General features: G+C 54.6%; 1 protein-coding gene across 8 annotated transcripts in view; it reads right to left on the reverse strand.

Annotated features, from left to right (window-relative positions):
• Plch2 (phospholipase C, eta 2) overlaps nt 1-21,628 on the reverse strand; it is a 58,470-nt gene extending 36,842 nt beyond the window's left edge. For 5 of the 8 annotated variants that reach the window (XR_005505150.2, XM_008764396.4, XM_017593891.3 and 2 more), the window contains exon 1: nt 21,017-21,584. Coding sequence is in view for 7 of the 8 variants with exons in the window: in XM_008764396.4 (XP_008762618.2) it covers nt 21,017-21,569 (553 nt within the window). In the remaining variant the exon portion in view is untranslated. Of the gene's footprint in view, nt 1-633; nt 803-21,016 lie in introns of those variants that run through there. The other 3 variants (NM_001427051.1, NM_001427050.1, XM_039111372.2) reach the window with 2 other exon arrangements.
• Between the last annotated feature and the right edge of the window lie 6,199 nt (nt 21,629-27,827).

The following is a 27,827-nucleotide window of genomic DNA, read 5'->3' on the forward strand; positions in this document are numbered from 1 at the left end:
CAGACCAGGGGCAGACAGAGACTCGGCTCTGGAGAAACACTCTCCCACACCTGCTGCTGAAGATACCTGCTCAGAAAACTCAGAGAATGGCTTCTCCTCACACCCGACCTCCATGCTCTGCTCTTGCGGGCAGCCTGGAGGACTCATGCACCCCTGCTGGTCCGTGCTGTCTGCCCAGGGCAATGCCAGTTCCCCACACAAGAAAGTGGGGCAGATCTAAGCAAGGGAGTTTAATTCCAGGGAACCTCAGGGCAACTGGGAGGGGAAAGGAAGGCGGTCATGGTTCTGTCCGTGGTGCTGACCAGACTTCAGAACGTTACCCCTTCTTCCCCACTAGCCCACAGCCCCTCATAGCTCCGGACCTCTCCTGCAGACATACTCCGGGTTCCAGGGAGCAGTGGCTGCAGGATAGGAGCACCTCACCCTGCAGAACAGGACCTCAGAACCTTCTTGCAAGGTAACATCTACTTGCAAGATGCCAGCGGGGGTGCTGCACTTGCTGGCAGGGAACGGGGTCACCAACTACTCTCCCAGAAACCCTAAAATGAAGAATAGCACAGCGCTTGCCCTGAGGTCTGAGTTGAGCAAGGAGAGTCACAACCCTCTTCCAGATACCCTCCTACATGCCCTTACCTTGGTCCTGGCTAAGCCCACCAGGGGGCCCAGGCTCTTCCATGGCCCACAGGCACCAGACCCACTGTTACCGGCAAGGCCCCAGGGGGCCGGGACCCTGTGCTGGTCCCCAGTGTCCCCAAAGTTGTAGCCTGATCCAAGGCGCCCCGCGCACAGCGCCCATACCGGTTCAAAGCCTGCTGTAGCTAGCTAGCTGTTACTGCTGCTTGCTGGCAAAGAAAGACAGGAGAGGGGAGGGGCAGGATGAGGCCTCGCTGCCACTGGGACCGCCCCTCCCAAGGGAGCCCCGCCTGCCCTTAACTCTTGGCTATCCGGTTCCTGGCCCACCTTGGCTGCTATTCAGAAGCATCAGTTTGAATCGGGGAGGGAGTTTCAGATGGGCACTGAGCCAGCACTGTTCAGAGGCCAGAAGGGGAGGCGGTCCTGACCACTTTAAATTCCCACAGCGGCTTCAAGGAACACTCAGTATACCCACCTTTCTTTCCAAGCTGGTCCCTCCTACCAGAAGGGTAGCTATACACCTTCAAGGAACAGAAGCCAGATGTGCCTGGCTGTCAGTTCAAAATGACCACAGGGCCCTTTGATCACCATGCCCCCAACTCCTCCAAAATGGGATAAGGTGCCCTTCCATCAGCTTTCCTTGGCTTGAGGTGTCTAGCCTAGGGGAGGCTGAGCCCAGGGTTAGTTCTCTAAAAGCTTTGCCCACCCAGGTTTCCTCTTTCTGCCTCCACTGCTACTTGGCTGTGCAGGTTTGCCAGGTCTGGGGGACAATGGTGGCTGTCGGTATGGCAGGGAGAAGCCCCTGTGTCACCTGACCTGGGATACAGAGTGCAGAAGAACTGACATAGTCTGGTCCAGCCTGGGTTCATCTCTCCTGGACCTGTTTGATCTGTGTACAGCATCTGGGTAAAGCTCCATTCTCCAGCCTGCTCACTCCAGCTCTGGAGAAGTGGCAAAAGGAGTGACCTCTGCCCCCAGAACGTGTGGTAGGGCTTTAAGCCGGCATCCGGCATCCCGAGACGGGCCTGGGACAGTCAGTGGGAATCCAGGGGAAGAAGCCATTGGCAATCACAGGTCGAAGTGGGAGGATGTGGGGCCACTTCTGGGCTCTCTGAACTACCACCTCCAAGGTGTGACAGCCTCCAGAGGTGCAGGGCCCCAGGTGTGAAGGGGGGAGGAGAGCCTCAGTCAGTGATACCAGCTGGGTCCTGCCTGGAAAGGCCCTTGGCCCTGCTGCCTGGTGCCCTTAAAGGGGCAGCCTTCTCTGCTAACTCATATGCTCTGGCATTTTGACCAAAAGTAGCCCTCTCCTAGACTATAGTGGATGCCCTCTGGGTAGATACTATGTCTCCCATTGCCACACAGCCTAAGCACAACTCCGGGCTTATGTCTATCCCACTGGGAGATCCAAGGCAAGAAAGGTGCCTTTCCTCTGGGTACGCACTGCCTGATGGATGATGTCATATTAAAGCAGAGGTGGGCTGCCCGGACAAGAAGAAGGGGCACAGCCAATCAGGGGCACCAGAGGCTGGGGCACCTTAAAGGAAAAACCTCAGAGAAGTGCTCACAGCTAGGCTTCATGTGTTTCCTCCAGGAACTGGTGGTCAACCTCTCAGAAAAACAGAAACTGAGGCAGGGAGAGGGAGAAAAAAGGACAAAGAGGTAGAAGCCAAAAACCACAGGGGGGTGGGAGTGGTGTGATACATTATGAGCCAGGCAGGTGACAAGGTCCCTGGAGAGCAGCTACATCCTCCCTGGTGGACACGAGGCCCCTGAGTCTAGAGAGGCCATGAAACCCAAGTTCACGTCGTAATGAATAATCCATCACACAGCCAGCTCACACACACCCCCGGCCCCCTCCCCTGACGCAGCCTGGAGATGATTTCCAGTTCTGAGACCTCGATTAAAAGCGGTGATTAAAATCCACTAGGCACATGTTAATTTGCTCAGATTCTGATCTCTTTTCTGGGCATTTAAGCAGAATTCCACTCTGAAAGCATGTGGCCTGGCTGGTCGCAAGCAGGGGGACTTCCTTGCAAAGAAAGAGCCTGCGGGTCCCTAAAGGAGTCAGGACACTCAAGTTTAGTCTTCTCCTTTGAAGAGGATCAACAAATAGACCGGTAAGGGGTACAAACCTGGGGCCCCCTGCTATGGCTGTTACTCCAGAGGAGCCCCAGGTGCTCAGATAAGGCAGGGCTTCCGCAGGCTCACAGGCCACAGGGTTCTGCAGAATCTGAGCTCCTACTGTAAGGGGACTCTGCTCCCTGGGGACCAGTTCTCACCCTCTGGATCTAAGCGCCTGCTTCTCTCCTTCCCTTGACTTTTACCTTAGAAGCATTGTTAGAGAGAGGCTGGACGGTGCCACACCCTGAGACAGGCCTTTGGAAGGACAGAACCTGTTCCTTTCTGTGCCTCAGTCTCCTTCAGCGGTTAAAGAAAAGGCCGCATGTATGTGCACACATGCCCTGGGTCTGTCCCTTGCTTAGGAGCGTGTGTGTGCCAGGAGCTCATCCCAGCCCAGGTGTATTACACACCTTTCCCAGGCCACTGCAGGAGCCAAAGGGCCTGCTTCTAGCTTCTCAGCTGGTATGTATTTTTGCCTTACAGGTTTGACAGAGGTCAGAGAGGCCACAGTGGATGGCAGCAGTCTGGGAAAAGCCAGGCCCCCGCCCCGGCCCATGCTGCTTTTCTCTTAGGTTCATAGTTTACCTGGAGGGTATGAAGTAGCCCCTCTAAGTCCTGCACAGGGGTACTTCTACACCAGTGCCATAGGAAGCCTGTGGGCAGTTCAAGGCATGACTTAGGCTGGCCAACTTGGTTGTGTGCAGTACAACACTGAGCAGGGAACCACTCTGAAAGTGGGCCAAAGGTAGAGATGTGGCAATCGAGGAGGTAGCATTAGAGAGCAGAGAGGAGAGCTTGAAGGACCAGAGACAGGGCCCCTGAGGACTTTTACTTGGGCATCCCCAGAATACCAGGGGCAGCACCTAGGAGCAGAGGCCAGTACCATGAACCCAGCACTGGGTCCTTGGGCTGAGGGCCATAGGGAGAATGGAGGCTGGGCATATCCTAGGAAGTATCAGAGAGCTGCCAATGCTACCATAGACAGAGTTGAACTCAGCCTGGAAGCAGTTCCTTGGCCAGGAAACATCACAGTTCAAGTCCTAGCTGTAACCTCTGAACAATCAATTGGAATACACTGCCCCTCTGGTCTGCTTCCCCGTGGAGCAGTTACAGAGGATCTGGGAGAGCAGGGTGTGTGTGTGTGTGTGTGTGTGTGTGTGTGTGTGTGTGTGTGTGTGTGTGTGTAGGGTGTTAGGAGTATGACAGCCTGGACCCTTGAGCTGAGGTTGTGGGTGGGCACCAGGCCAAAGGCAGAAGGGCCAAGTCCCTCTTAATGATCACCACTACAAGAAGGGGACCTGAGAGCATTCGCTCCATGGTTCTGGGGTCATAAGCTCTGCCTGTAGATGGGCAGCAGCATCCACTTTCCAACAATCCCCAGGAACCAGCGGCCAGGAGAAAGCCGCATCCCCAAACTCGGCAGAGTGATTCACACCTCAGAAGCCTTTGTGGGGCACCTCAGATCTGGACTTCCAACTTCTGTCCTACATAAATCTCCAAGGAAACGCTTCTTCCAGTGAGCAGCTGCGCTGTGCCCAGCTCAGTGTATCTTGGTGGTCATGGCACAGCAGCCTGGCCACCGCACAGGGGTTGGGGGACAGGCACAGTATAGGGGTCCTAATGTGACCCAATTCCGTTCCCGTGGAGCCATCTCAGAATGCCCAAAACAGGAGGGCTCCAGAAGCCACTGACTTCAATCTGTTTTCTAGAACGGGAAGCCTTCTGGGATGGACTGGTCCACACAGTCACTCTCACCCTGATGAACCCCGAGGTGGGAACGCAAGGGTCCACTGCTGGATGATGACATGGTAGGCCCCTCGGGTGCTAAGTCCGTTCTGACTGTCTTGCTGCTGGAAGAGAGAGACAAAGGCCCAGCAGCAACCCATGCCTAAGACATTTTATTAACTATTCAACACCAAATCCAATTTAGTCCGGTGCCTACGCTTGTTGCTGAGAGTTAGGTCAATGTTACCACTTCTAGTGAGGGACCCAAAGCTACTCCAGAGGATTCTGTAGGAGGCCCCAACCATCTCACAACCCTGACACATCCCAGACACCAGTACCTAGATACACAACCTCCTGACCTGCATGGCAGGTGACAGAATGTAGAATCTAGTGTGGAAAAGCAGGGACACTGTTCTTTCGGTCTTTGGGTCCAACACTGAGTTGAGTCCAGGTCACCGTTCTCAGAATGTGGCCTGAGACATGTGGCCTCAAGAAGACCAGCCAATAAGGAACTGTCCTTATTAGGTTGGGGATTTAGCTCAGTGGTAGAGCGCTAGCCTAGCAAGCGCAAGGCCCTGGGTTCAGTCCCCAGCTCCAAAGAAAAAAGAAAAAAAAAAAAAAAAGGAACTGTCCTTATTATTCCAATGACCATAGCTGCTCTAAAGTGACCACACTTGCTTTAGAAGGACCACAACCTCACCAATGACCACAGATACCTCAAAGTGACCACAGCTGTCTCATGACCACAACTCCAGGTATCACCACGGCTATCCCAGTGACCCTGGCTATCTAGGCTGACCATACCTGCCATGGTGACCACCAATGCCTCAGGCAATGACCACAGCTGCTTCAGACTAACCAAGAAGGAGACTACCATTCTAGGTCTGGCATGCCCACCTACCTGCCCTACCCCCAAACCTAGCAGAGTCAGGTTCAAAAGAAACATCACTTGGTTCCAACAGAGCAGAAGCAGCCGGAGGAGGGACGCTTGGAGGAGGGAGACAGCAGAAGGGGATGGAATGCTCCAGCCATGTTGTCACCCTCCCCACAGCAACCCTGCATTGCCAGGACAGCAGCTGAGGCCCTCAGGCTGGTACCCAGTCTCAATCCCAGAGCACACGGTCTGGGTCAAAATGGCAGAGGGCAGAAGCCTGGGTAGCTGGAGGTTCACAGAGTTTTACAAAGGCTTTGGCCTAAATTGTCACAGCCACAGGTGCTGACCTCCCGGTGCCCAGAGGCCTGGCCATGTAGACAAATGGCAGCAGCACACACCTATTGTCTGGCTTCTTGCTCACTCCCCAGGAGGGCCCCTCAGCCTGTTCAGGCACCAGAGGGAGGGGTCTGGCCTAGGTCAATGGGTCAGAGTCCTGCTGGGAGCTGCAATAGCCTACATAGAGGCAAAGTGAGCAGACACTGCCCTGGCAGCTCACCCTGCCTCCCTGCACCAGCCTGACCTAGATTCCGTCCCCGTGTGCAGCAGCTATGCAGAGCTGTGGCCAGCCTGGCACTGAGACAGGTGAGCAGAAGCCAGAGCCAGTGCAACCACGTGGCCACGAGCATGAGGCCCCAAGATACACTTTCTGTGCAGTGCTGTTCTGTGTGAGCTACCCACCCTTCTTAACCCCTCTCCGTGTGGGGCCTGAGAAGCTCTGAGGAGCCCTAAGCCTCCACTCTCTGGTCTGGATCCTACCCCAGGGCCTGCTGGAGGAAGAGAAGACAGGAGGAGGTTGAACCCACTGTGACACCTCCCTCCCGTTCTAGAAGCCCTGTGGTTAGACCGAGGTGTTCAGGATTCTGTGAAACCACAAGGCCTGCTACAATCGCTCCTCAGCTCACTCCAATAGCACCAGATGCTGTCCAAAGACCTACGCCTCTGTCCACAGTCAGGTCAGCTGAGCTCCACAGGACTGGCAGCCTCCAATCTCCCAGCCTACACTGCAGGACCATATGGCCAATCCAATCTGGTCTTTGCTGCCCAATACCCCCCTGGATTCTTACATGAATGAAAAATCCTTGAAAACCGAGGGGTGTGTACCGAGAATGCAAATGTATGCAAATATATCCTTCCTCTCCTTCTTAGGCCAGAGGAGCCCTTCAGGCCACACAGTACCCAATCTCCAGAATTGGCCAGCTCAGTGCCTTTTCTTACTCCTCTCCCCTCTGCCTAATCCCCAGCAGTTAGCATTTATTTAAGAACCTGCTGTTTTCCAGCCATCGCTTGAGGCTAGGAAGTCAGTAACAAGTTCATCAGAAGTAGCACAGGCCCTAGGAAACCCCTGGTCTGGGAGGGCAGGGCTGTGGCAGCAGTCCCAACTCCTTGAGGAAGTTTCGAACAGGGACCCCTTCCTTGGAGGTCAGGGGGTGCTGGAGGACTGGCACACAGGGGATGGAATACAGACCGAGGTATGGGTTGTGTACCTCAGACCAGATGGAAAGCCAGAGGTGAGGAAACAGAGGGTGTGGCGCAGTCACCACCGGTGCAGAAGAACTCTTGGTGGAGGACTTACCCACACTCAGAGCACAAACAGACCAGAGGAAAGTGCATAGCAAGAGGCCATGGATGGATGCTGCTCTTGGCCATCAGCACCTACCCCTCATGGGGTTCACCTGAAAGTATTCTCTTGTGCTTGCTGCCCAAGCCTCCCGTGCTATTCTCAGCTAAAACCCCAACACTTCCTGCGGAAACAACTCACCAGTATCCAGCGGTAGAGTTTAAGATGCTGGGTGGCAGCTCACAGGCTCGAAATGAAAACTATGGTAATACAGAAGCCACAGCAAGCCCATGGTCAGTGTGAAACTGGCTGCCACATCCTGCAAGGCCACAGATGCTAGAGCTCCAGGTATCTGTACCAGATGGGCTGTGAGGGCTTTGTGAACTGGCTGACTTCTACGAGTACTGTCTCTGCTGCCTACCTGAGTCCCAACCCCAGGGTGACTGCAGAGCAGAGGATTCGCCTTCAAAGGGTGACTGGGTCCTATGAGCCAGCAGTCCAATGATACCGAGGACATGTAAGGCTGCCAGATTATGCTCGGTGCTGCCCAAGAGGCATCCCCAGCCCAAGGACAGCCACATATGCTGGCATACACTGTGCCATCCCCACACCCCCACCTATTTATATAACAATGGCTTTGTGAGGAAGCAGAGACTAAAGGCCCTGAGGGTACGAGAAGGGAATTAAACTTAGCCATAGACCTGTTTCTAGAGAGGCGTCTTTGAAGAGGCTGTCTGTGTCCATGTGATATGGGGGTCTGTTTGGATCTTCCCTGGAAGGCAGAGCCAGTTTCCGCACTACATGCGACCTTACATGCAACCAGCTCTTTCACATTATTTGTGGGGTGACCTCCCCAAATTCAGACCCGCACGGCATGTTGGCAGGAGGCAAACCTACAGATCTTTCAAGAGAAGCTAGAAGGAAACTATCTTACTAGGTGAGCAGAGTTTGCCAATAGACCTGTGCACAGCACCAACACAGTGTGAATGTCCTTGGGAGGTATGAACACACGGCTCGGGCAAGGAGTGTGAACGCACAGCTGAGGGCAGGAGTGTGAACACACAGCTGAGGGCAGGAGTGTGAACACACAGCTGAGGAAAAGAGTGTGAACACACAGCTCACAGAAGGAGTTTAAGCAAATAGGGTAGGAGAAATGGGAAAACGGAGCTGACGAAGATCTGTGAATGCACAGTTCAGGGAGGGAGTGTGAACACAGATGAAAAAGGGAGTGTGAGCACACAGTTCAGGGAGGGAGTGTGAACACAGATGAGGAAGGGAGTATGAACACACAGCTCAGGGAGGGAGTGTGAACACAATTCAAGAAGGAGTGTGAGCACACAGCTCAGGGAAGGAGTGTGAGCACAGCTCAGGGAGGGAATATGAGCACACAGCTGAGGGCAGGAGTGTGAACACACAGCTGAGGACAGGAGTGTGAACACACAGCTGAGGAAAAGAGTGTGAACACACAACTCACAGAAGGAGTTTAAGCAAACAGGTTAGGAGAAATGGGAAAACAGAGCTGAGGAAGGATCTGTGAATGCACAGCTCAGGGAGGGAGTGTGAACTCAGATGAGGAAGGGAGTGTGAGCACACAGCTCAGGGAGGGAGTGTGAACACACAGCTGAGGAAGGGAGTGTGAGCACACAGCTCAGGGAGGGAGTGTGAGCACACAGCTCAGGGAGGGAGTGTGAACACACAGCTGAGGAAGGGAGTGTGAGCACACAGCTCAGGGAGGGAGTGTGAGCACACAGCTCAGGGAGGGAGTGTGAACACACAGCTCAGGGAGGGAGTGTGAACACACAGCTCAGGGAGATGGTGGCTCACATTCCCAGCACCTTCCTAGAAGTCCATGCACCATTGCTGAGGTGCTCACCATTCCTAGCCAACAGGACCTGATCCTTCCCTCATTCCCCAGCAGCCAAAGGCCTGGGTAAAGCTGCTGTTCCCCACAAACACATCTGTTCTCAGCCCCACTAGGGCCAGGTATTTAGCAGGAAGCAGCAGGGCTCTATCCTGCCTCCTTGGAAGCCCGGTGCCCTGGTCTAAACCCTCAACCACAGCATCGTCTGCCGTTTGCTGTGTGGGTAGTGGGTCTGGGTGAGATATGACTGTCACCACATATCCACAGACACTCACCCACAGCTGATGAGGACTCCCCACTGGGGCACTCTGACCTTGGTCTGCCTGCCCCAGGGCCAGCCCCTCTCCTTGCCCTCTGTGTCCCCAGCTATGAGCCGCCTGCACACGGTGTGGGCCCAGCAGCCACCCAGTGACACACAGGAAAATGTTTATTTTTTTTTCCTTTAGTGAAAAAAAGAAAGAAAAAAAGAAATCCTGTGAGTCACCGAGAGTGTTCAAGTAGAAGGCTGAAGCCGGCAGCCCCGGCAGCCACGGGCAGAAGCAGAACGGTTCTCACCCCAACTCCACCCTGAGGCTGCAGATGTCTGGCTGTGGCAGCCACTCAATGTAAACTTGTCATTCCCCCATGGCTAGACATTCTAAGAAAGCTGCCACCTTTGGGGACACTTGTCTGACTGCCACAGGCTCCAAGAGTATTAGGGGATGGCAGGAGAGCCTACATGGATCCAACAGGGCACTGAGAGAAGACATGCTGGGTGGCTAAGGCAGAGGGGCTCATACCCTGTTATCATGGCTTTTGAAGCGTTTGGGTCACTCCCTCTGATCCCACCTCAAGCATAAGAGCAGGAGGCACCACATGATGGGGGGTGTCCATGAGGAGGCACCCCACAGCGTCCACAAGGAGAGTACCTCACAGGGGGTGCCCACAAAAGTAAGTCCTTCTTCCTATTTCTGCTGCTGGTTGTGATGGGGCACAAGGTATCAGCCAGTCCAGCCTGGCTCCCTGGTAGCCCTGGGTACTTCTGATCCCAGATTACCTTAGACCATAGCAGGGCCCTGCAGCCACACCTCATTGCCTGAGGCTTGGCTATACCAGGCAGATTTTAGGCCCAGCCCTGTCCTCTAAGAAAGGAAGCAACAGGCTGGGACTCTGGCTGGACAGAAAGCCTGACCAAGGGTTATGGGAGAGGTACAGCCATTCCTCATCGCTCTGGAATCAAGACACCGAAGTCTCTTCCAAGTGAGGGTCCCTTATAGCCTTTTTTCTTTCCCTGGGAAGGGCAGGAGGATTGTCGTACTCACAGTGGGGGCTAGCCCTGCACCAAGACTCCTACGGGAGCCCCATTCATGGAAAGGCCTAGGGGAAATGGAGGTTCAGAGATAGAGGTCTGCTTGAGGTCACTAGCCACAGTAAAAATGTATAGTATCTAGGTGTCCACCCTGGTCCATCGCCTTGTCCATATTACCTTTGACCTGAAGGGGTCAAGGGTCATCTAAGGTCCACAGCTCAGCTTGACTTGTGCTGACAGGAGGAACCACCTCTGTGACCTCATGTGTTCCCAGGGCAGAGGCAGCAGTGACGTCTGAATCATGACTGCAGCTTTTTAAGGCTCAGCTGACTGCAGGGGTAATTTAGGTTTTTTTGAGGAGACGCAGGAACTCACGGCAGAGAACATGGTATGGAGACGCCAACCACAGTGCAGTGCTTTTGTGCCCTGCCCCCTGTCCAGAAGCCTGCCCTTTGATCCTACAGGGGTCACACGGAAGCTGGCCCCCGGGGGGGGGGGGTTGTGCTTGCATCCTGGCAGCAGGTGAGGTAGCTCAGGCCTTGCTGGGTGGCTGGGAGTGTCCTTGAGAAAGGGCCAGCCTCCAGATATTTCCAAAGAGGGAAATCTGGTAACTCCCCCTCTGCTCCTCTATCATCTGGTGACGGTGAGGGGTGGCTCAAACCAGAGGAAGCCCTGCAAGAGACATCTGAGGTGGGGGTCAAGTGCAGGCGTAAAACCTAGTTCTGATAACCAGGAGGGACATGGGTGAATTCATTCTGAATTCCACTTCCTGACTCCCATCGAGTCCCCAATCCCCAGCCTGATGATCCCCGAGTTTCATTGTCTCCTTCCTAACGGAATATAATAATTCCCAATAATACCAAGCCCAAAATAACACCCCAGTGTGCAGCCTGCAGAGCTCGAGGGGAGAATGGGACTGACTCAAACACAGCTGCAAGTCGCTTTAAAAATACACCGAAATACACACAAACACGGGCGTGTGCGTGAGAGCTGCCTGCGAGGATGTTTGCCTCCACCCACAGGCCCTGTTCAACAGGTATGCAAGGTGAGGTTAGGGACATGAGGGAGGGAGGGAGAAGGAAGGAGGGAGGTGAGGAGGGAAGGAGGGAGGGAGGGAGGGAGGACCATATACCTCACTCCTTGGGGCCTGGACCCACAGAGGCTGTGGGAAGGGACCAAGCGATATGTGACCTCCCTCTCTTACCCTTGATTTCCCTACTTGAAATCCCACACAATGGTGCACTCCAGCCTGAAAAGCAGGCTCCTGGAGCACAGCTCCTATTGATCACAAGGACAGATAGCTCCCAGGAGCCTAAAGCCACTCTGTCGTGCCAACATTGCCAATAAGCCCAGATCCAAATTAGGCACAGGGACAAGCCAGCGATCTTCAAAGATGGGCCCCTGCCTAGAATTACTGAGCAAGAGTCAGGATGCTGAAGAGGCTGGGCCAACGCAGTAGCCTGCAAGAGACAAGTCCACTTCTCCTGAGACCTGGGAGCTGTTGGGGAAGCTCATTAGAGCCATTCCCCAGACTCAGGTACCTGTCTGCAAGGAAGCAAGGCCCAGCAGGGCTCTATCAGGAAAGTTCAGGGTTAATCCTCAGACCATCCTTCCCGAGTAAAGAGGGGTGTCCACTTAGGGTATGCTGCCTCAGCCCTGGGAAAGTGGAGAGTCTGTGGCCTCACTCCTTTACAACCAACTCCAGAGGGCAGGCAGCCACCACAGCACATGAGGCCACCCAGCTACCTTCTGAGTAAGTGCCTGAGGGGTCCGGGGCGAGGGACGGGGGGTGGGGGGACAACACAGTTGTCCCCCAGAGGCTTTATATAGACCATAGGGCTCTCCGTCGCATCCACTGGGGGATCCTGAATGCCAATCTAACAACTGAAGGGAGAGAGGTCTGGGCACCAGAGCCTGAGTCTCCTGCTGGGTTCTGTTAACAGCTCTGAAAGGTAAGAAGGAACAGCCCAGCTCTGCTTCTGGCCTCTGACAGCAGCTAGAGAAGCTCATGCTTGGCTGGGTCTGTAGAGGGGCTCTATAGCCAAGACAGCTCCTTCCACAGCCTCATCTGTGGTCTGTGGCAATGGCAGTCTATGAACAGGACACCCAGACTGGCGATCAGGTCTACCGCTCCTCACCAAGTCTCCGAAACCCACTGAGGACCTGCAGACGGCAGCCTTCATCAGCAGGTATCAGCCAGAAGGACTGCTAGCCCATGAGGACTGTCGAGAAAAAAAATTAAAGGACATGAGTGTACCACTCGGGCCTGGGGAGCACAGGCTCTTTACCTTTGGAAAGGCTGACCTTCCAGAATTGTTCCCGCCCCAGGTGAGGCCAAAGGGCGCTTATGCCAACAGGGCAATTAACACTTGCCCCTCACCTTCCCAGGCCATAGTTATCTCTGCTGCTCTGAAATTCTGCTGTGGCCAACGACAGCCCCACAGCTCGAGAAGTGAGCCACGGGCCTGACCTGAAAACTGTTACTCGGAAACTGGCGGATCACAAGATACGTTTCATAGCGGGTGTCTTGTCTGACCTGCAGCTGCAGAGTGTGAGGCTTGGGCCTTTGAGCCTCTGGTCTCGAAGCTGACAGCCCTCCTGCTGAGGGCTCCGGGTACCCCCAGACTCTCTCTTCAAACCTGGAGAATAAAACAAGGTCTTCACAGCGGCCGCTGCCCTGCTGTTGGCCACCATCTTGAAGCATCAGAACTCACAGACATCCACTCCAACACAGGGTATGCAGGGGACATAGTCCTAGGTCAGGACCCCTTGGCCTTAACTGAACTGTACCAGTTGGGCCCACTGATAGTCTGCTGCAGGGAGACACGGTGACCAAGGGCTACCAAGCACTTCAAGGACCCCGGGAAAAGGACCGCAAGACCCAGAAGCCGTGCGTGGCTCTTCTCTCCTTGAAGAATAGAGCTCTGGGAATAGAGCAGACAGGAGCGGTGGTAGAAGAAGGAAATCCACGTTCCTCCACAGGAGCTGGCTTTGACACTGCGGGAGGACACCCATGACAGAATCATGTGCTTTTCAGCATGCCCAATCCCCTCAGCTCCCCTCGGCACAAAGGGAAGCACATAGAAAGCGCCTTTTCCACACAGATAACCTTGCTCAACCCTCCACACGTTTCTTGGAACCCCAGAGAGTCCTACTTCCTTTGGTTTCAAGTTTCTCGTCATCAAGATGGGGACCAGCTGTAAACACACATGTCAGAGGGTCTCTGTCTCCTGTGCCTCTTGAGGAAGGGGTGTGTGCCATCAGGGGAGTGTGGTGACCCCAGATCATGCCCCTGAGGAGAGGGAGCTCTGGTGCTGTGAGGCTGAGGGGTGCTCCTTCATACTTTGTTTTGACAGATTGTCTCAGCTGTCTTTCTGAATGGAGGTCAGCAGGAGGCTGTGAGATGGGAGTGGACTCCAAGGCAGGACGGAGTGGCCAGCTATGAGGCACTTGCTCAGCTGTGATCTAAGGGAGGGATGGGGAGGGGATGAGAAATAACGGGAGGTCCCTCCTGATTATGTTTCTGCCTCTGCCCTTGGGCAGCACAGCTCAGACAGGCTCCCCGAGGGAAGCCCCTCTCAGGGCTAGCCAAGGAACCATTTTTTTTTGCTGTGCATTGCTATGAATGAGACTGGAGTCCAAGAAAGACCACCTGAGGAACCCTGGAGTTCTGCTGAGTAAGGGAGCTGCCAAGCATCCTCCCTCCCAGAACAAATATGGACTAGCAGGCGTTGGATGGGTCAAGCACCAGCCAAGAAACTTATGTCTAACCCCCTTTTGGGGAGCTCCAACCAGTGGATCTTTTGTCCCTGTGAATTACTAAAGCATCTCCCCCAGTTCGCCTGTGGCTCTCTTTATACCTCGCAGAGAAGCAAGTGGAGACCTGACCTAGCTGCCTGACGTAGCCTAGCCTTCTGCAGTAGCCCAGACCCCAGTCCCTTAGCCAGCTCTCTCTGGCTTTAGTCCTACCTCCAACCTCAGGGTACAGCCCCAGCCCCCTATCTGCTCACAGTACCACTCCTAAAGATCTTCTGAGAACTGGGGGCATGCAGGGCGGGCCAGGCAGGAAGAGGCAGGATCAAGGACTCCAAGTCTCCACCACCCAGCCCTTTCCCACAGGCTCACTCCGAGATAACAGCTGCTGCCTTTGAAATGAGATGAGATACTTCTGCAGAGCTGCTCACCCACTGGGCGAGGCACAGTGGAGGGACCGGGCCTCCTCAGCTCCTAGGGAGACTCCAGGTGCTCCCTGAGGGTCCACAGCCCTCAGTCCAGCAGCGCACCTCAGTTAAATGTCTGTGAGGCTCCTTGTGACTTTGAAGGACAGTGGAGCAATATTCCAACTAGTTTGGCAACACAGCCAGAGCTGCCCACCACACCCCCACCTCCGCACAACAAGAGGATCAGGAGGCTAGGGGAAGCACCCCCTTCATTTGCCACCCTGTGAGGGGATTACCATGGAGCAGGTGAGCCACCAGGCTGGGCGCCCAGACAGCAGGCTCTGTTCATCTCCCACCCCATCAGCCTGTGGTAGAACACAGCCCTCACTTAACAGGCATGGCATTTCTAAAGATGACAAAGATCCCAGGCTCAGAATGTGTGTGTGTATGTTTTTTTTATATGAACAGACACTTCCGCACCAGCATGCGGACGACGGTGCCTCCCCTGCAGTTCGAGGCTGAATCATCAGCCAAGATGAGGCCAAGAGCACATTGTTGTGGTCCAGCCACCGTGGGGCTCTGGGCGATACAGCCCATCCCCTTTGCCCCTTGGAAGGGCTGGCATTAGTATGGCCGGCCACAGGTACCAGTTTCTGGGATGGTCCACACCACATTCAGGCTACATTCCTTGCCCAGGGCTGTGATCTACGGTGATGGGTAAGGATGAGCAGGGACTTCTCGGGGCTGAGAAAGAGAAGGGGCAGGAAGAAGAGCCTCTCTCTGAAATCAGGGGTCTATGGAAGTCACCTCCAGCTTCTGAGAACTAACCAGGCTTCCTAAGGTCCAGCCTGGATTGGCACAGCCCTGGGATTCATCTTCATTAGCCATGCTCTTGGCTGCAATCTTTCACCTGTCTCTGAAAGTCTTACTCCTTGAGGAGGAGGAGGAGGAGGAGGATGCATATCCCCGTATCGGGTGGAGAAGACACAGACAGACAGGATTCCCTCAGCTAGGACCTAGAGCAAAACCCCCAGAATCTTGCCAGCTGGTCAGGATGGAGGCATTGGATGGTGTCTTGGCATCATTAAGTTGACCAGAGTCTATCCCAGGACAGGGGACAGGGGGTTGATAGCATATGCTAAATATCCAAGCAGTGGGCCTCAGAGGAAAGGCTCAAGTGAAGGCTGTCTTTTTGGAGCTAATTTCTCCTCCCCTGGAACCAGGAAACCCAGACCATCTAGCAGGTCCCTCACCTTCTCTATAGGCAACTACTAATCCTCCCTCACAGACAGCACCATTCCTTTTTTTTTTTTTTTTTTTTTTTTACAGATGAGAGAACTGGGTCTTAGGAACTGGCCACTGTGGGAAGAACAGAGGTTATGTTGTAGACCTGGCCCTTGGACCACCTCACCTACCTCATCTGACCTCCGTGGGGTCAGCCCTATGGAGCTCCCAGAGGCCCACTGGAACACATACTTCCGCTGAAATGGCCGAAAGGAGCTGGGATAGACTGCCCTGCACTTTCCTTTCTTCCTGGCAGCTACAGCCTGAAGCAGCGCTGGAGTCCGGCCTCCCAGAGGAACGCAGGTCCAGCCTGTGCCTCCTTAGAAACATTGTGGAGCCCCAGGGGCCTGTCAAAGCTACTTGGAACAGCCTAGAGAGGCAATATGTTCCTACAAAGGGGAAGGCTACTGGAGGCTTTGCTTACGAACCCCCTTTCAAGTATGTTCTGCATCTTCCCGGTTGTGCACCAGTGGATCAGAGCTCTTAGAAAAGTGGAGCATCTCATGATCTGTTAATGAGGAACCCAGAGGACTGATACCCCATAGGGGAGGGCCACCAGCAAGAGAGAAAAGCACTTGAAAAAAAATCTCAGGAAGGAAGAACTGGAATCTCAGGCCACCACTTCAGACTAAATCCACCCACTCCTCCAGTGTCTGTCACGACCATGGGAAAACACCAGAAGAACCATCTCCGCTTCAGTCAGTCTACCTGGACAAACCTTGGGGACACAGTTCAGCTGGGCAGGTGCCACTGGCTTTCTAGGGCATTTCAGAAAAGCCCAGGGGAGCTGCTGAGACACTGTGTACAAAGCAACAGCCCTACTCCTCCCAGTAAGTGCCAGGACATCAAGGCTGGGCTCAAGGAGACCAAGGTCCAGTGAGCCAGGATCCATTCTGGTTTAATGCCACTCTTCTATCCACATGTTCATGGGTCTCAGTCAACTGCATTGTCTCATCAGCCATCTAAGACCACACAGGAAAGATTTGAGTTTGGGGGAGAATCAAGGATCACAGGGGTGGGGCAGGACAGGGTAGGAGGCTCAAGTTCCTCAGCCACTGCCCTCCCCCATGCTCAAGATATAGGCTTCTCCGTGACAAGAGAAGAGGCTAGGCTAGAGGGACTGGTATGGAGCTCATGTGGAGCTAGCTGTGCCTTCCCTATCCAAGCAGGGAAACATCTCAGAAGTTTGTCCTTCACTATCCCCCAGGTTCCCTGCGTTCCAGGTTCTCCAAAGTCACGACCACGGGTTATAAACAACTCAGCGGCCTGAGGGCTACAGCCCCTGCCCAGCTCTGTACTCTCACACCCTTTACACACAGCAGAGTCTCAGGAAAGAAAATGGGTCTCAAGGATGTCAGCCAGCTAGAGCCAGCATGTGTGGTGGCACATGCCTGCAAACCCTGTGTTTGGGAGACTGAGGCAGGAACACTGTCTGGAGTTCAAGGCTAGCCCAAGCTACAGAGCGATACCGGTCTTGATTTAAAAGACAAAAGAAAACACCAGCCAGTTCACTTCCTCCGCAGGGAGACAGGGTGCCTCTGCCTTGGAAGTGGGTCTGTATAACTGTGTAGATTATGCATGTGTGTGTAGGTTATATATACATACATACTCATGTCTGTGTGTGTGTTCATGCATGTGCATGCATCCTGGAGGATCTAGCAAAGAGGAAAGATGAGGTAATGCAGGCCATAAGCCCACATGAACTGGGATCTATGAGACCCTCCCCAGCAGTCTTTGATGGCGTGATGCAACCACTCGACAGTCTAATCTGCCTGTCGGTCTCTCCAAAGTCTCTCTTATTTGTCATTAGACATGACTCCTCCTAGCATGCCCTGCCCGCTGGGATCTGATACCCAGCAGGAGCTTGGAAAACGGGTGTGGGGAGCCTGCTCCAATGTGTTGGGATAGGGACCCCAGAATTTAGTTGGAAAGCTGCAGGGAGAACAGAACAGATGGGTAAGGAAAATAGGAACAAGAGCAAGGGGCAGGAAGCTCTGGGACTCGGTGGGCACTGCTACTCCTTCCTCAGACCCCCACTCCAGCACTGGCCTGGGAAGAGGGGATAACACATACATAAAAGCACACAGATACACACAGACACACACGCATAAACACACACATTCACACACAGACGCACACACATAAACACACACAGACACACACACATGCATATACACACACATACACACACACATGCATATACACACACATACAGACACTCATGAACACAGACACACACATAAACACACACACACACATAAACACAAACATTCACACACAGACATACATAGAGAGGCACATGCACACAGATACATGCACACACAGACACATGCACACACACAGACACACACACATACAGACATATGCACATTCACAGACACACAGACAGGCACACAGAGAGAGACACATGTACACAGATACATGCACACACACAGACACACACATACAGACACAGGCACATGCACACACAGAGATGTACACGTAGACAGACACAAACACATACACACATATGCACAGACACCCACACACAGACACATGCACACACAGAGACACATAGACAGACACAGACACATACGAATGCACACAGACATACACACATGCATATACACAGATACACACACATGCATATACCCAGACACACACAGACATACACACATAGACACACACATGCATATACACAGACACACACAGACATATGCACACACACACACACACACACATTTGCACATAAGGCTACAGAAGCAGGAGTCTGGAAAAGCACCTAGTCAGGTTCATCCTTAACCCAGAGAACCCTGGGAGGCCAAGGGGCACTGAAACCCTGTGACTCTGAGCCCCTCTCCACTGTCCAGCATGGCCAGCCCTTGGCAGGACTGGGTGGCAGAACCCGCCTCCTTTGTCCTTTTGTGTTGGGCAGGCAGAAAGGACAAAAGCTCACTCGCGGCTGGCTAGCTGCTGCCACTGGAGACGTCTCCAGGAGCCCTTCCTCCGTCTGCCTGCGATGCTGCCTGTTACACAACAGACCTAAGAATAATCTAAAGGGCGGTCGCAGATGAGCGCTTCGCCCTGGGACCCCTCCAGCTGGGGAGGTGGGAGGAACCGCTGGGAGAGGGCCGTTCTTCTATTGAAAACTCAGTCTGTGTGGAGGCCATGAGCCCCCTGCCTAGTGGCTCCCTCATCTCCAGCACCTGGGAGACCTGCTGCAGTCCTGGTTCCCATTCCCATCTGTAGCGCAGGGTGACTGCGGGGAGTCCAAAGGATGCACAGCCTCCTGCGCCTACTGATCTTGGGGTCAGAGAGTCCTGACCGAGAGAAGGCAGCTGCAGTTTTGGTTGGACATATTGATGCCTGGGCCCTAGAGGACAGACAGGGGCAGACAGAGCCCACGAAGCTGGGAGCTACAGTGGTACGGGAAGAGGGGTAGGCAGCACTGGTCTCCAGCCCACTCTGAGGTACGGGAGGCGGCCCATTCCCTCGGCCGTCCCTCCGCTGCAGCAGGTGGCAGACAGCCTTCAGGTTACTGGCACATGCTATGGGCCAGGCTCATCACCCCCCTCCCAGGAGCAGGAGGCAGGGTGGGTGCCATGCTTGGCAGATAATGAAGTAGTCCTGTTAGGTGCGGAGTAACTGAGTCTATACAAATTGGCCCATCGCTCTTCATCTATTGCAGGCATTAAAAATTAAAATCCAATTACAACTCATATTGTCGAACCTGGCTGCTGCCGATTACAGCAAGCCTTGTGTGGGGTGGGGGATTATGTAACCTGAACTATCGGTGGTAGCGCTGAGAACCTCAGGCACCAGGGCTTCCTATCCCTCGGAGGGCCTGCAGGAAGGCTCTCTCACTCGTGAGTAGCAAGACCTGCAGGGGTCCCAGGACACACAGACCTGGCCTAAGCATCAAGTGTGTGTGTGTGGGGGGGGACTCCTACCTAGTTACCCACTGGAGAACCCACCCACTCTGGACACCACACTTGGCTGTTACCTAATGGCAGTGTATTGGTCCTGCGGAGCGCGACAGGGGGCAGGCCTGCCTCGGTCTCAGGCTGACTCAGACTCCTAGATGGGCAAGGTTGCAGGGCTCCAAGGCTACCAAATCAACCCCCAGAGCTCCAGACGGGGCATACTGTCCAGCTTCTATCAGCCGACTCCAACCTCTCCTGTTCCAAGCGTGTGAGGGGTCAGCTGTCATCCATTGGACAAGAACCCCGAAAGGCCGGGCCTTAGGGAATCGGGACTTCAGGAGTCCCCAGGTAAGTTGATGGCACACAGAAACTGCCACGCAAGTCTCTCTCGTTCTACCTAGAATCCAGCCCTTCCAATGGGGACTTGTGGAGAGTGTGGCTGTGGAATGAGTGCAGAGGTAATGTGTTGGAGTAACTGGGGGCCCCTGGGAAGGGAAAGATATACTGGCTCCTGACCCACTAACAGGTCAGAAGGCAGGCTTGACCTCTGACCCTCTCCTACCCATGGAGCCCAGACTCCACTCTACAGCTCTTAAGTTGGGACTTTGTTCAGGAATCCTGGTAGGACATCAGTGGGCACTCCTAGATTGGTGCTTTGGGTATTGCGGACCAGGCGTGTGATTAGCTAGGCATTGCCCCAGGAATCCAGGGCTTTAGGGAGCAAGGAGGCACACTGATACCTTTTCATGGTGAGGCACAGGAGAAGATCACAGGAGAAAGGCCTGATTTGGTATGGAGTCTAAGATCACTTCATATGCCTCAACTGTCACCAGCCAGCATAGAGAGGGACTGGAAATGAAGGAAGAGGAGGAGAAAGGAGGGCAGGGGAAGACCTCCTATTTCTTTGGCCTCTCCCATTTGATAGTTCCATAAGTACCCCATCCCCTACAGGATGCCCCATAAGGGCTTAGAGGCCCAGGACCCCAGGAATCACCTTACAGGGTGGATAGTTGAACTCTCCCCCAAAACACCGTACAGTGCCCAGTGGTTCCCACCTGGCCCCACAGTGTCCGAGGCTGGGTACTGGGCAGGTGTATCCCATCCGAGCCCAGGCAGATGTGTTCACTGTGCTGCAGCTGTCCACCCAGCACTTCTGGCCGACTCACGTGGCAGTGGTCCTGCTGCACCACCTAAGTAAGGGTGTCCCCACCCCCACCCCAGCAGGGGTTAGTCTCCACACAGAATTACAGCCCCAGGAAGTCATCCTGAAACCTGGGGAGGAAAGTTTGCAGGGGGTGGCTCTTTGATCCCTCATCAAGTACCTGGGGCCACCTAGAGAGCCTAGGACCTCTCTGCCTGTCCTGCTGCGATTCCACATGCGCACCCGTGCCCAAAGGGGGAAGATAAGCAGCTGGGCCCCGCATGCGGCTCTGGAACCGCAAGTGCCCCCTCCCTGGACACAGCCCCGACCCGGGCCAGGAGCAGCGGCGCCCCCGCGCGTCTACCCGCCCCAGCCCTGCGTCTGCAGCAACAGGAGCGGCACCTACTGTGCTTCTGCGGGGCGGCTCCCGCGTCCATTGTCTCCGCGTTGACAGCAGCGAGGTGGCCACGAGGGCGAGGACTCGGGTGGTCAGTGGCCTGGCTCTGACTGAGGCTAAGGCTCCGAGGACATCGCTTTGCCAGGGCTGGCGACCCGCGGCGGACTGTGCGCGCAGCGCGTTCGGCGCTGTGACACTGAGCCCCGTGGAGGCGCCGCGCGAGGAGCGCGCTGTCACTCGTGCCGCCCGCACCACACCCCCTGCCCGCCCCGCGCTGGGAGGGGGCCGGGGGGCCCGGCAGCGCTGCGCGTAGAGCGGGACGCGACGTGGAACCGCGGGCAAGCGCAACGCGCAGAGACTGGGAGCCAGGAGGACAGCGGGGCCAGCACCCGCCCCGCGCCCCGCCGCAACCAAAGTACTCTTTCTGCAAAGAAGCACCCGCAGCCTCCCCCCTCGCCTCTGCGTGGCCGGAGCCTTGGACCAGGAGGGGGCGGGGCTGAGAGCGCTTCCCACATCTCGAGGCTGCTCCACGCAGCCAAAGCAGAGCTGAGAGGGAGGTCATTGCTCTCCGCCCGCAGGTGCTTGAAGAGGAGGGTCTGGGTCACATCTCCCCAGAACCCAGAGGTCAGGCAGCACATGCAGAGCGCTAAAAGTCCCAAGACCAGTGGAAAAGGGTAATAGCCCAGCCCTAAGAGCTGGATAGGAACATCCCTTAGCTCCCTCCGGGAGAAGTGTTTCTGGGTCAGAGTGGGATGGGGCTTGGTGCTGCTGTCTTGGAAACCGCCATTCGGGCTTGAAGAGAGGACCAGGGTAGGAGTTGCAAGTAGACTCCTGGCCCCTCCCTGACCAGCAGCCCCTGGCTTCCCACAGAGCCCCTTCCTGCTCTTCCAGGTCCTGGCGGGTGTCCCCAACTGTAGGCATAGACAGACCCTGGATCCTGGGGACTATCTTGGCAACTCCTTGCCAAATTAGGCTTCTTAGCAGCCCCTAGCTCTGACCCCATCCCCTGTCTGCAGCAGGAAGGGTTGGAGAGGCAGAGGGGGAAAGACAGGAGAGAATGTCTCACACCATAGAGTCCTCCGCCCCTTCCTGAGTATGCTTTGCCTCGCGGGGTTGAGAAGCAATTTTCTCTTCAGTCCACCTTAACACCTATGGCCCAGATAGGGTCCCATCGTGCCAGCCAGCCACTCCAACCTCAGACCGCTGAGCAGCCAAACACTTATCTGTACTGTGTGGTTCCACACCAAGCGGGTTTCTAACTGTATGCTTTGTGGTCTGACCTGGGGAGTTCAGAATGGGATGGGAAATCTTAGCCAGACCAAAGAAGGGGTTATGACCAATGAGACTGGAACCCTGAATGCCACCCAGCAGAAGGAAAGACTGAATCTGAGATGAGGCCCCTCTCAGCATACTGGGAGCAGATGTCTAAGCCAAGATGAGGCAAATGCCTCAGATACGGAAGGGTGTGTCCTTTGAGACAAACGCTGCCTCCTTTTTTTTTTTTTTTTTTTTTTTTTTTGTCCCAGGGCATACATATCCTCTCCACTCACAAGCCTTGGTCTAATGACTTACAAGTTCATGTCCCACAGACCCATGAGACCTCAGTACCTCCTCTCCAGCCTTAGTATCCCCCGATGTAGATTCACTGGTCTCTACAGATCCTTGACTTTCCTCAAGCCACTCATTGATCTCTTAGCTCTGCTGTAGATCCTGTGACCAAAGCTGACTCACGAGAGATGACACATCACACCTTTGGGGCAGCTGAACTCCAAGGCACTCTGCTCTCTAGACAGGCACCCACACACACCCACCCACCCACCCACACACACACACAAACACACACACACACACACACACACACACACACACGGAACTGTTGAAGCTCTATCAAACATACTTTCTGGGATGCCTCATCTGGCTAAGGCTGCCTGTGCTCAGACTGCCCAGGGTAAGTAGCACCAGGCAGTCCTACCACAGCCACAACCCCCGACGACATCATCATTATCATCGTCACCATCATCACCACCACCACCATCATCATCATCGTCGTTATCATCGCTGTCATCATGAAACAGCAGATCAGAGCTATGGTCCAAGAGCCATGGCTTTCTGAGCCATGATCAGAACTCCTTCCCAGGGGCCTGCCACGGCCACACAGGCACACATAATTCCCCCAGACTTCGCCTGGCTTTCTTTTGTGGAATGCTAGCTCTAGGAACTTCTCTGTGTTCCCACTTCCCGGCCCGGAAGCACACCTTCTGCTCCCACCCTGACTGCATGAGCTTTCCCAGGACACCAGAAGAGCATAAAGGAGAAACAAAGCCTGCATGAAGAGCTGGACAGAGGGCTCGCTGGGCAAGCATATGTGTTGCTCCTTTAAAGGATTGAGTTCGATTCCCAGACCCATGTCAGACAGCTCAGAAAGGCCTGTACCAGTGCCTCCAGGGAATCGTACATCTTCTTCTGTCCCCTTTAGGCACTTGCACTCATGTGAGCACACACACGACTAAAAATAAAATCCTTAAAGTAAAATAAAGTTTGTGTGAGTGAGAAGAAACCAGGGGCTTTTGGAGCTGTGCGGCTGCCTAAGTCCCAGCCTCTTGCCCAAGTAGATCCTTCTGGTATATGCCAGGTGCTGACAGGAGCCAGACAGAGGCCAGGATGAGATTCCTGCAGGGAAACCATGGAGCATTCTGTGGGCACACCTGTGGTGCCAATGCTTCTTGGCTTCTGCAACTTTGCAACAGGGCACTGGCCAAGCAACCACTGGCACTGAGGTTTACCGCTTCTCTTTGTGTTTTGTAGAGTGGTCCCCCAGGCACTCCAAGGACTCTTTTTGGTGCCATTGTCCCAGAGCTGGGTGCAGACCAACTCCCTTTATTTTTGGACGTGGAGTGGCAGCACATTTCAGATCATGCCTTTACTGGATAGTGATGACTTTGTCTGAGGTGGGGCAAGGTCTCTCCTGGCCTGAGGTGGTTGCTAGAAGCAGGATCCCTGGCACACACATGTGTACACACATACACACACACACTCACACACTCACACACACTCACACACTCTCACACACTCACACACACTCACACACTCTCACACACACACTCACACACACTCACATACTCACACACTCTCACACACACACTCACACACACTCACACACTCACTCACACACACTCACACACACTCACACTCTCACACACTCACTCACACACACTCACACATACACACACTCACTCACACACTCACACACACACAGAGGGTGTGGCAGGTGCATGCACCTCCAGTGATGGCAAGGTGCTCTGCATACAATTCTAGCAGCCAGAGTAGATGAACAGCCTGCCACCTAGACCATCACTGTCTGAAGACCTAATGTCCCAGTAAGCCTTCTTGCCTGAGGTCTCTAACATGGCCTTCACTCTCATCCCCACCAGGCCTGCTGGCCTCTCTGAGATACCCACTGGGCTGCTGGGACACTGAATCCATCACACACCCTTTCTCTTCAAGCTGTGCCAGGGACTTACTCCTCCTTCTTCTTGTGCCCCTCCTTTCTGTCTCTTCCCCAAACCTTAGGAAGTCTCTCTGGTTACTTGTCCTTTTGCGATGACCCAGAACATGGCCTTGCCGTTATTTTGAGTCACCTTTCCTTACACAAGTGTGAGTTCCTTGTAAGTGGCGAGCCATAGGCCCGTTTTCTCCATGCACACAGAGCAGGCCTAGCTTTGGAGGAAAAGAATCCACCTAGACCTGGCCTCACTACCCCTCACCCTGAGTCACTCCCCTGCTGACAGCAGGGCCCAGCTCTAGATGAAGACAGATGGCTCAGGGCAGGAGCACAGCTTAGAGACCTTGATTGCAGCCAGGGTTACCACCGTGGACACACGGGGCCCGCAGGGATGCTCACAGAGAGGCAGCGAGAGGCGCAGCCAGGGCACCGCGGAGAGAGCAAGCACGAGCTCGCCAAATCAATACGTCTAATTGGGTAAATGTGCAATTCTCAACTGGCTAAATTTAGAAAGTGTGTGTTTCGTTCTCTACCAGCATCTGGTCTTAAGACGTCCCGTTCTCAATCAGAAATCAAGATAACGTGCGGAGTCGGCTCTCTGCCCCACTGGCTTCTGCTTTCTTCCCACACACAAGTCCTGAGGTCTGGCACCCAGGAAAGGGAGTCCAGGCTTGGCCAGCACCGTGGAGATGGGGAGGAGACCTGGCTTCTAGTTAAGGGCAAGGCCTCCAGACACTTTTCTGGGTTGACCTGGTGCCGAGGAGGAAGGATGAGGACACTCTGAGAGGGTCAGAGGTATCTCCATGGATGTGACTGGCCCTTCTACGTCTCGCTGGCTCCTGACACCACCATTTCCTGTAAGAGGGAAACTGAGGCACCTAGAACCTGGGGACCTGTCCCAAACAGCCCCTTCCTTTGGTAGGCTGCAATACTTATGTCTAGGTCTTCTGGGACAGGGCACTTGTGAGCTTGGGCAGGGCTCTCTGTGTGCCAGAGTCTTACCCCCTTCTGTGACATCCTAGACCCCTGACTGCGACATTCCTCATAACCAGGACTAAGCAAGGAACAGCCCCAGGCTAGACAGGCAGACGGAATACTATGTCGGGTGTCTCCAAGGCAACCCCCCTGAGCTCCTCTAACCCCTGGGATCTACGGAGAGCTGCTCATGTGACTAGCTTCTTCAGCTCAAGTGGGAGATGGGAGGGTCGTGGGTAGATGGCAGAGAGAGATGGACTTCTCCCAATCTGCACGACCCTAGGACAATTAGTGAAAAAAAGATGGTGGGCTGGTATGCTATGGCTGATGGTTCACTATGGTGTTCAAAACAATAGGAACTACCGTGCCAGCGGAGGAGAAGTATGGATCATACTGGGGCTACCCTAGGCCCAGGGTGAGGGTGGGTCTTTAGTTGCCTAAGAAAGGGTCCCTTTCCTGAACACTGGGTAAGAATATCCTGGGCCCTAGTTGGAACCTAGGGGTGTACATGGAAGAATCGGCCTCCTCCCCTTCTTGCCTTCCCTCTGTACCCCTCACCCAGACTGCCAGACCTGCACATATCCCTGCTTGCCTAGGTGGAGCTGGGGGCAAGAGGGGGCACAAGAGAAGCTCTCTGGAAAGGCCCTTCTCACAAGACCCCTCGGTCCCCCAACCTCACAGAGCTGTTCCCAGGAGCCACCAGTGACCACAGTGTTGGTAACCAGAACACGGTCTCTGTTCCTTTCATCTCACCCTGGACCAGGTCCAGGTCTACTGTGTGCACCTCCATCCCTGTAGCCCCCTCAGCTAGGCCAGTCACTCGTTCACAGGATCACTCTTCTGCTCTTCAACTGGCCACAAGTATACTCTGGGTGTGCCCAGGGCACCTGGTTGATGCTCACTGGGATCCTGCCTAAAAGAGGCCTCTGCCCAGTGGTTAAGTAAATATGCAACCGAGTTGGGGTGGTAGTTTCTAGGGGACCTGAAGGCCCAGCGGGAGGCGGGAGGGGGGTCGAGATAGGCAGGGTATGGTTACTTAGTGCGGGTGCTGGAGCAGAGCAGGGGCTAGAAGGAGCCTGGAGAGACAGAGAGAAGCTAGAGCAGCGAGATCTTTAGTTACCCAGGTGAGGAAGGAGATGTTGGCAGGTGAGCTCCAAGACAGATGGATGGATAGCCATGCACATGTGTGTGTAACATGCTTCATGTGTGTTCATGTGTAATTCTTTGTTTGTTTGTGGGTTGGGGGGGCAAGCAGGCTATATGATCACAACCCCACCCCCACCCCACGGCTTGGCTAGGGGGCATGACCTGAGGGTTGTTCAGATGGGGCAGGAACCAAAGAGGCAGGAAATACTGACAGAACCCGGGGTACAGAGAAGCATTCCTGGAGTGGGGTGGGTATCACGGTTGAATGGTTGCTTAGGATTTAGAGCTCAAAACCTCTGATGGAGTAAGTGCCTTCTGCTGACAGAAAAGGCTGAAGTCGAGCTTGGCGTTCGGGCGGATCCATCCATGGCCACACTCGGTTGGCAGTGGGCTGAAATTGAAGCTAGGCAAGTGGGGAAATATTCGGGGAAGGGACGAGCCCCAGTCTCCGAAACAGAACTTCGTGTTTGGGGAAAAAAGGAGGCGGCAGCCCAGCAGGGCTCTGAACCAGACGTGGTGGTCCCAGACACTGCCTGACTGCTCCTCGGGAGGCTGGAAAGAAGAAAGCAGGGCCCACAGGTTCCTGACCCAGAGGTTAAGCTTTTCTCACTGCCCACATTCCCTGCCTGCTGGGGTCAGCTGTTTTTGTGCTTAAGAGGCCTATCCGGACACCCATTCAGTATCGGCTGAGTACCAGACCCACAGAGCCATCTCGGCAGAAAGAGCAAGAGCCCAGCCGAGCGATGTCCCCACTCTTGAGGACAGAGCTGAAGTAGGCTAAGCAGGACTTCATGCCCCTTGCTCCCTCCCTGCCCAAAGAGTTACATTTTCCCCACCAGGGACTCCCCCAATACCTTCTGGTGGCTGCCTAGGAAAGCCCTCCTCAGAGATCTCTTGGATCCAGACATTCTAGCTTGACCGCTCTGCCTACACCTCCCTCTCTCGGCAGGTGCCCACCTCCCTCTGAAAGCCAAGCCGGTATCCTGAGTAGACATCAGGAGAAACAGTGCTGAGAGGGTGTCTCTTGCGTCTACTCAGCCCAGTGCCTAAAGACCGGGAGACAAGACAGAACCAGCACTTGGGCACAGCTGCCAACGCAGCATGCTGCATATCCTCCTTTTTCTTCCCAAGCACAAGTTCAGCCCCAGGATAAGCCCTGAGAGAAAGGAGCACCCTGTGTCCAGCCTTAGGGAGAGA

The sequence above is a fragment of the Rattus norvegicus genome, chromosome 5 (genome assembly GCF_036323735.1).
Source record: "Rattus norvegicus strain BN/NHsdMcwi chromosome 5, GRCr8, whole genome shotgun sequence".
NCBI classification, from domain to species: domain Eukaryota; kingdom Metazoa; phylum Chordata; class Mammalia; order Rodentia; family Muridae; genus Rattus; species Rattus norvegicus.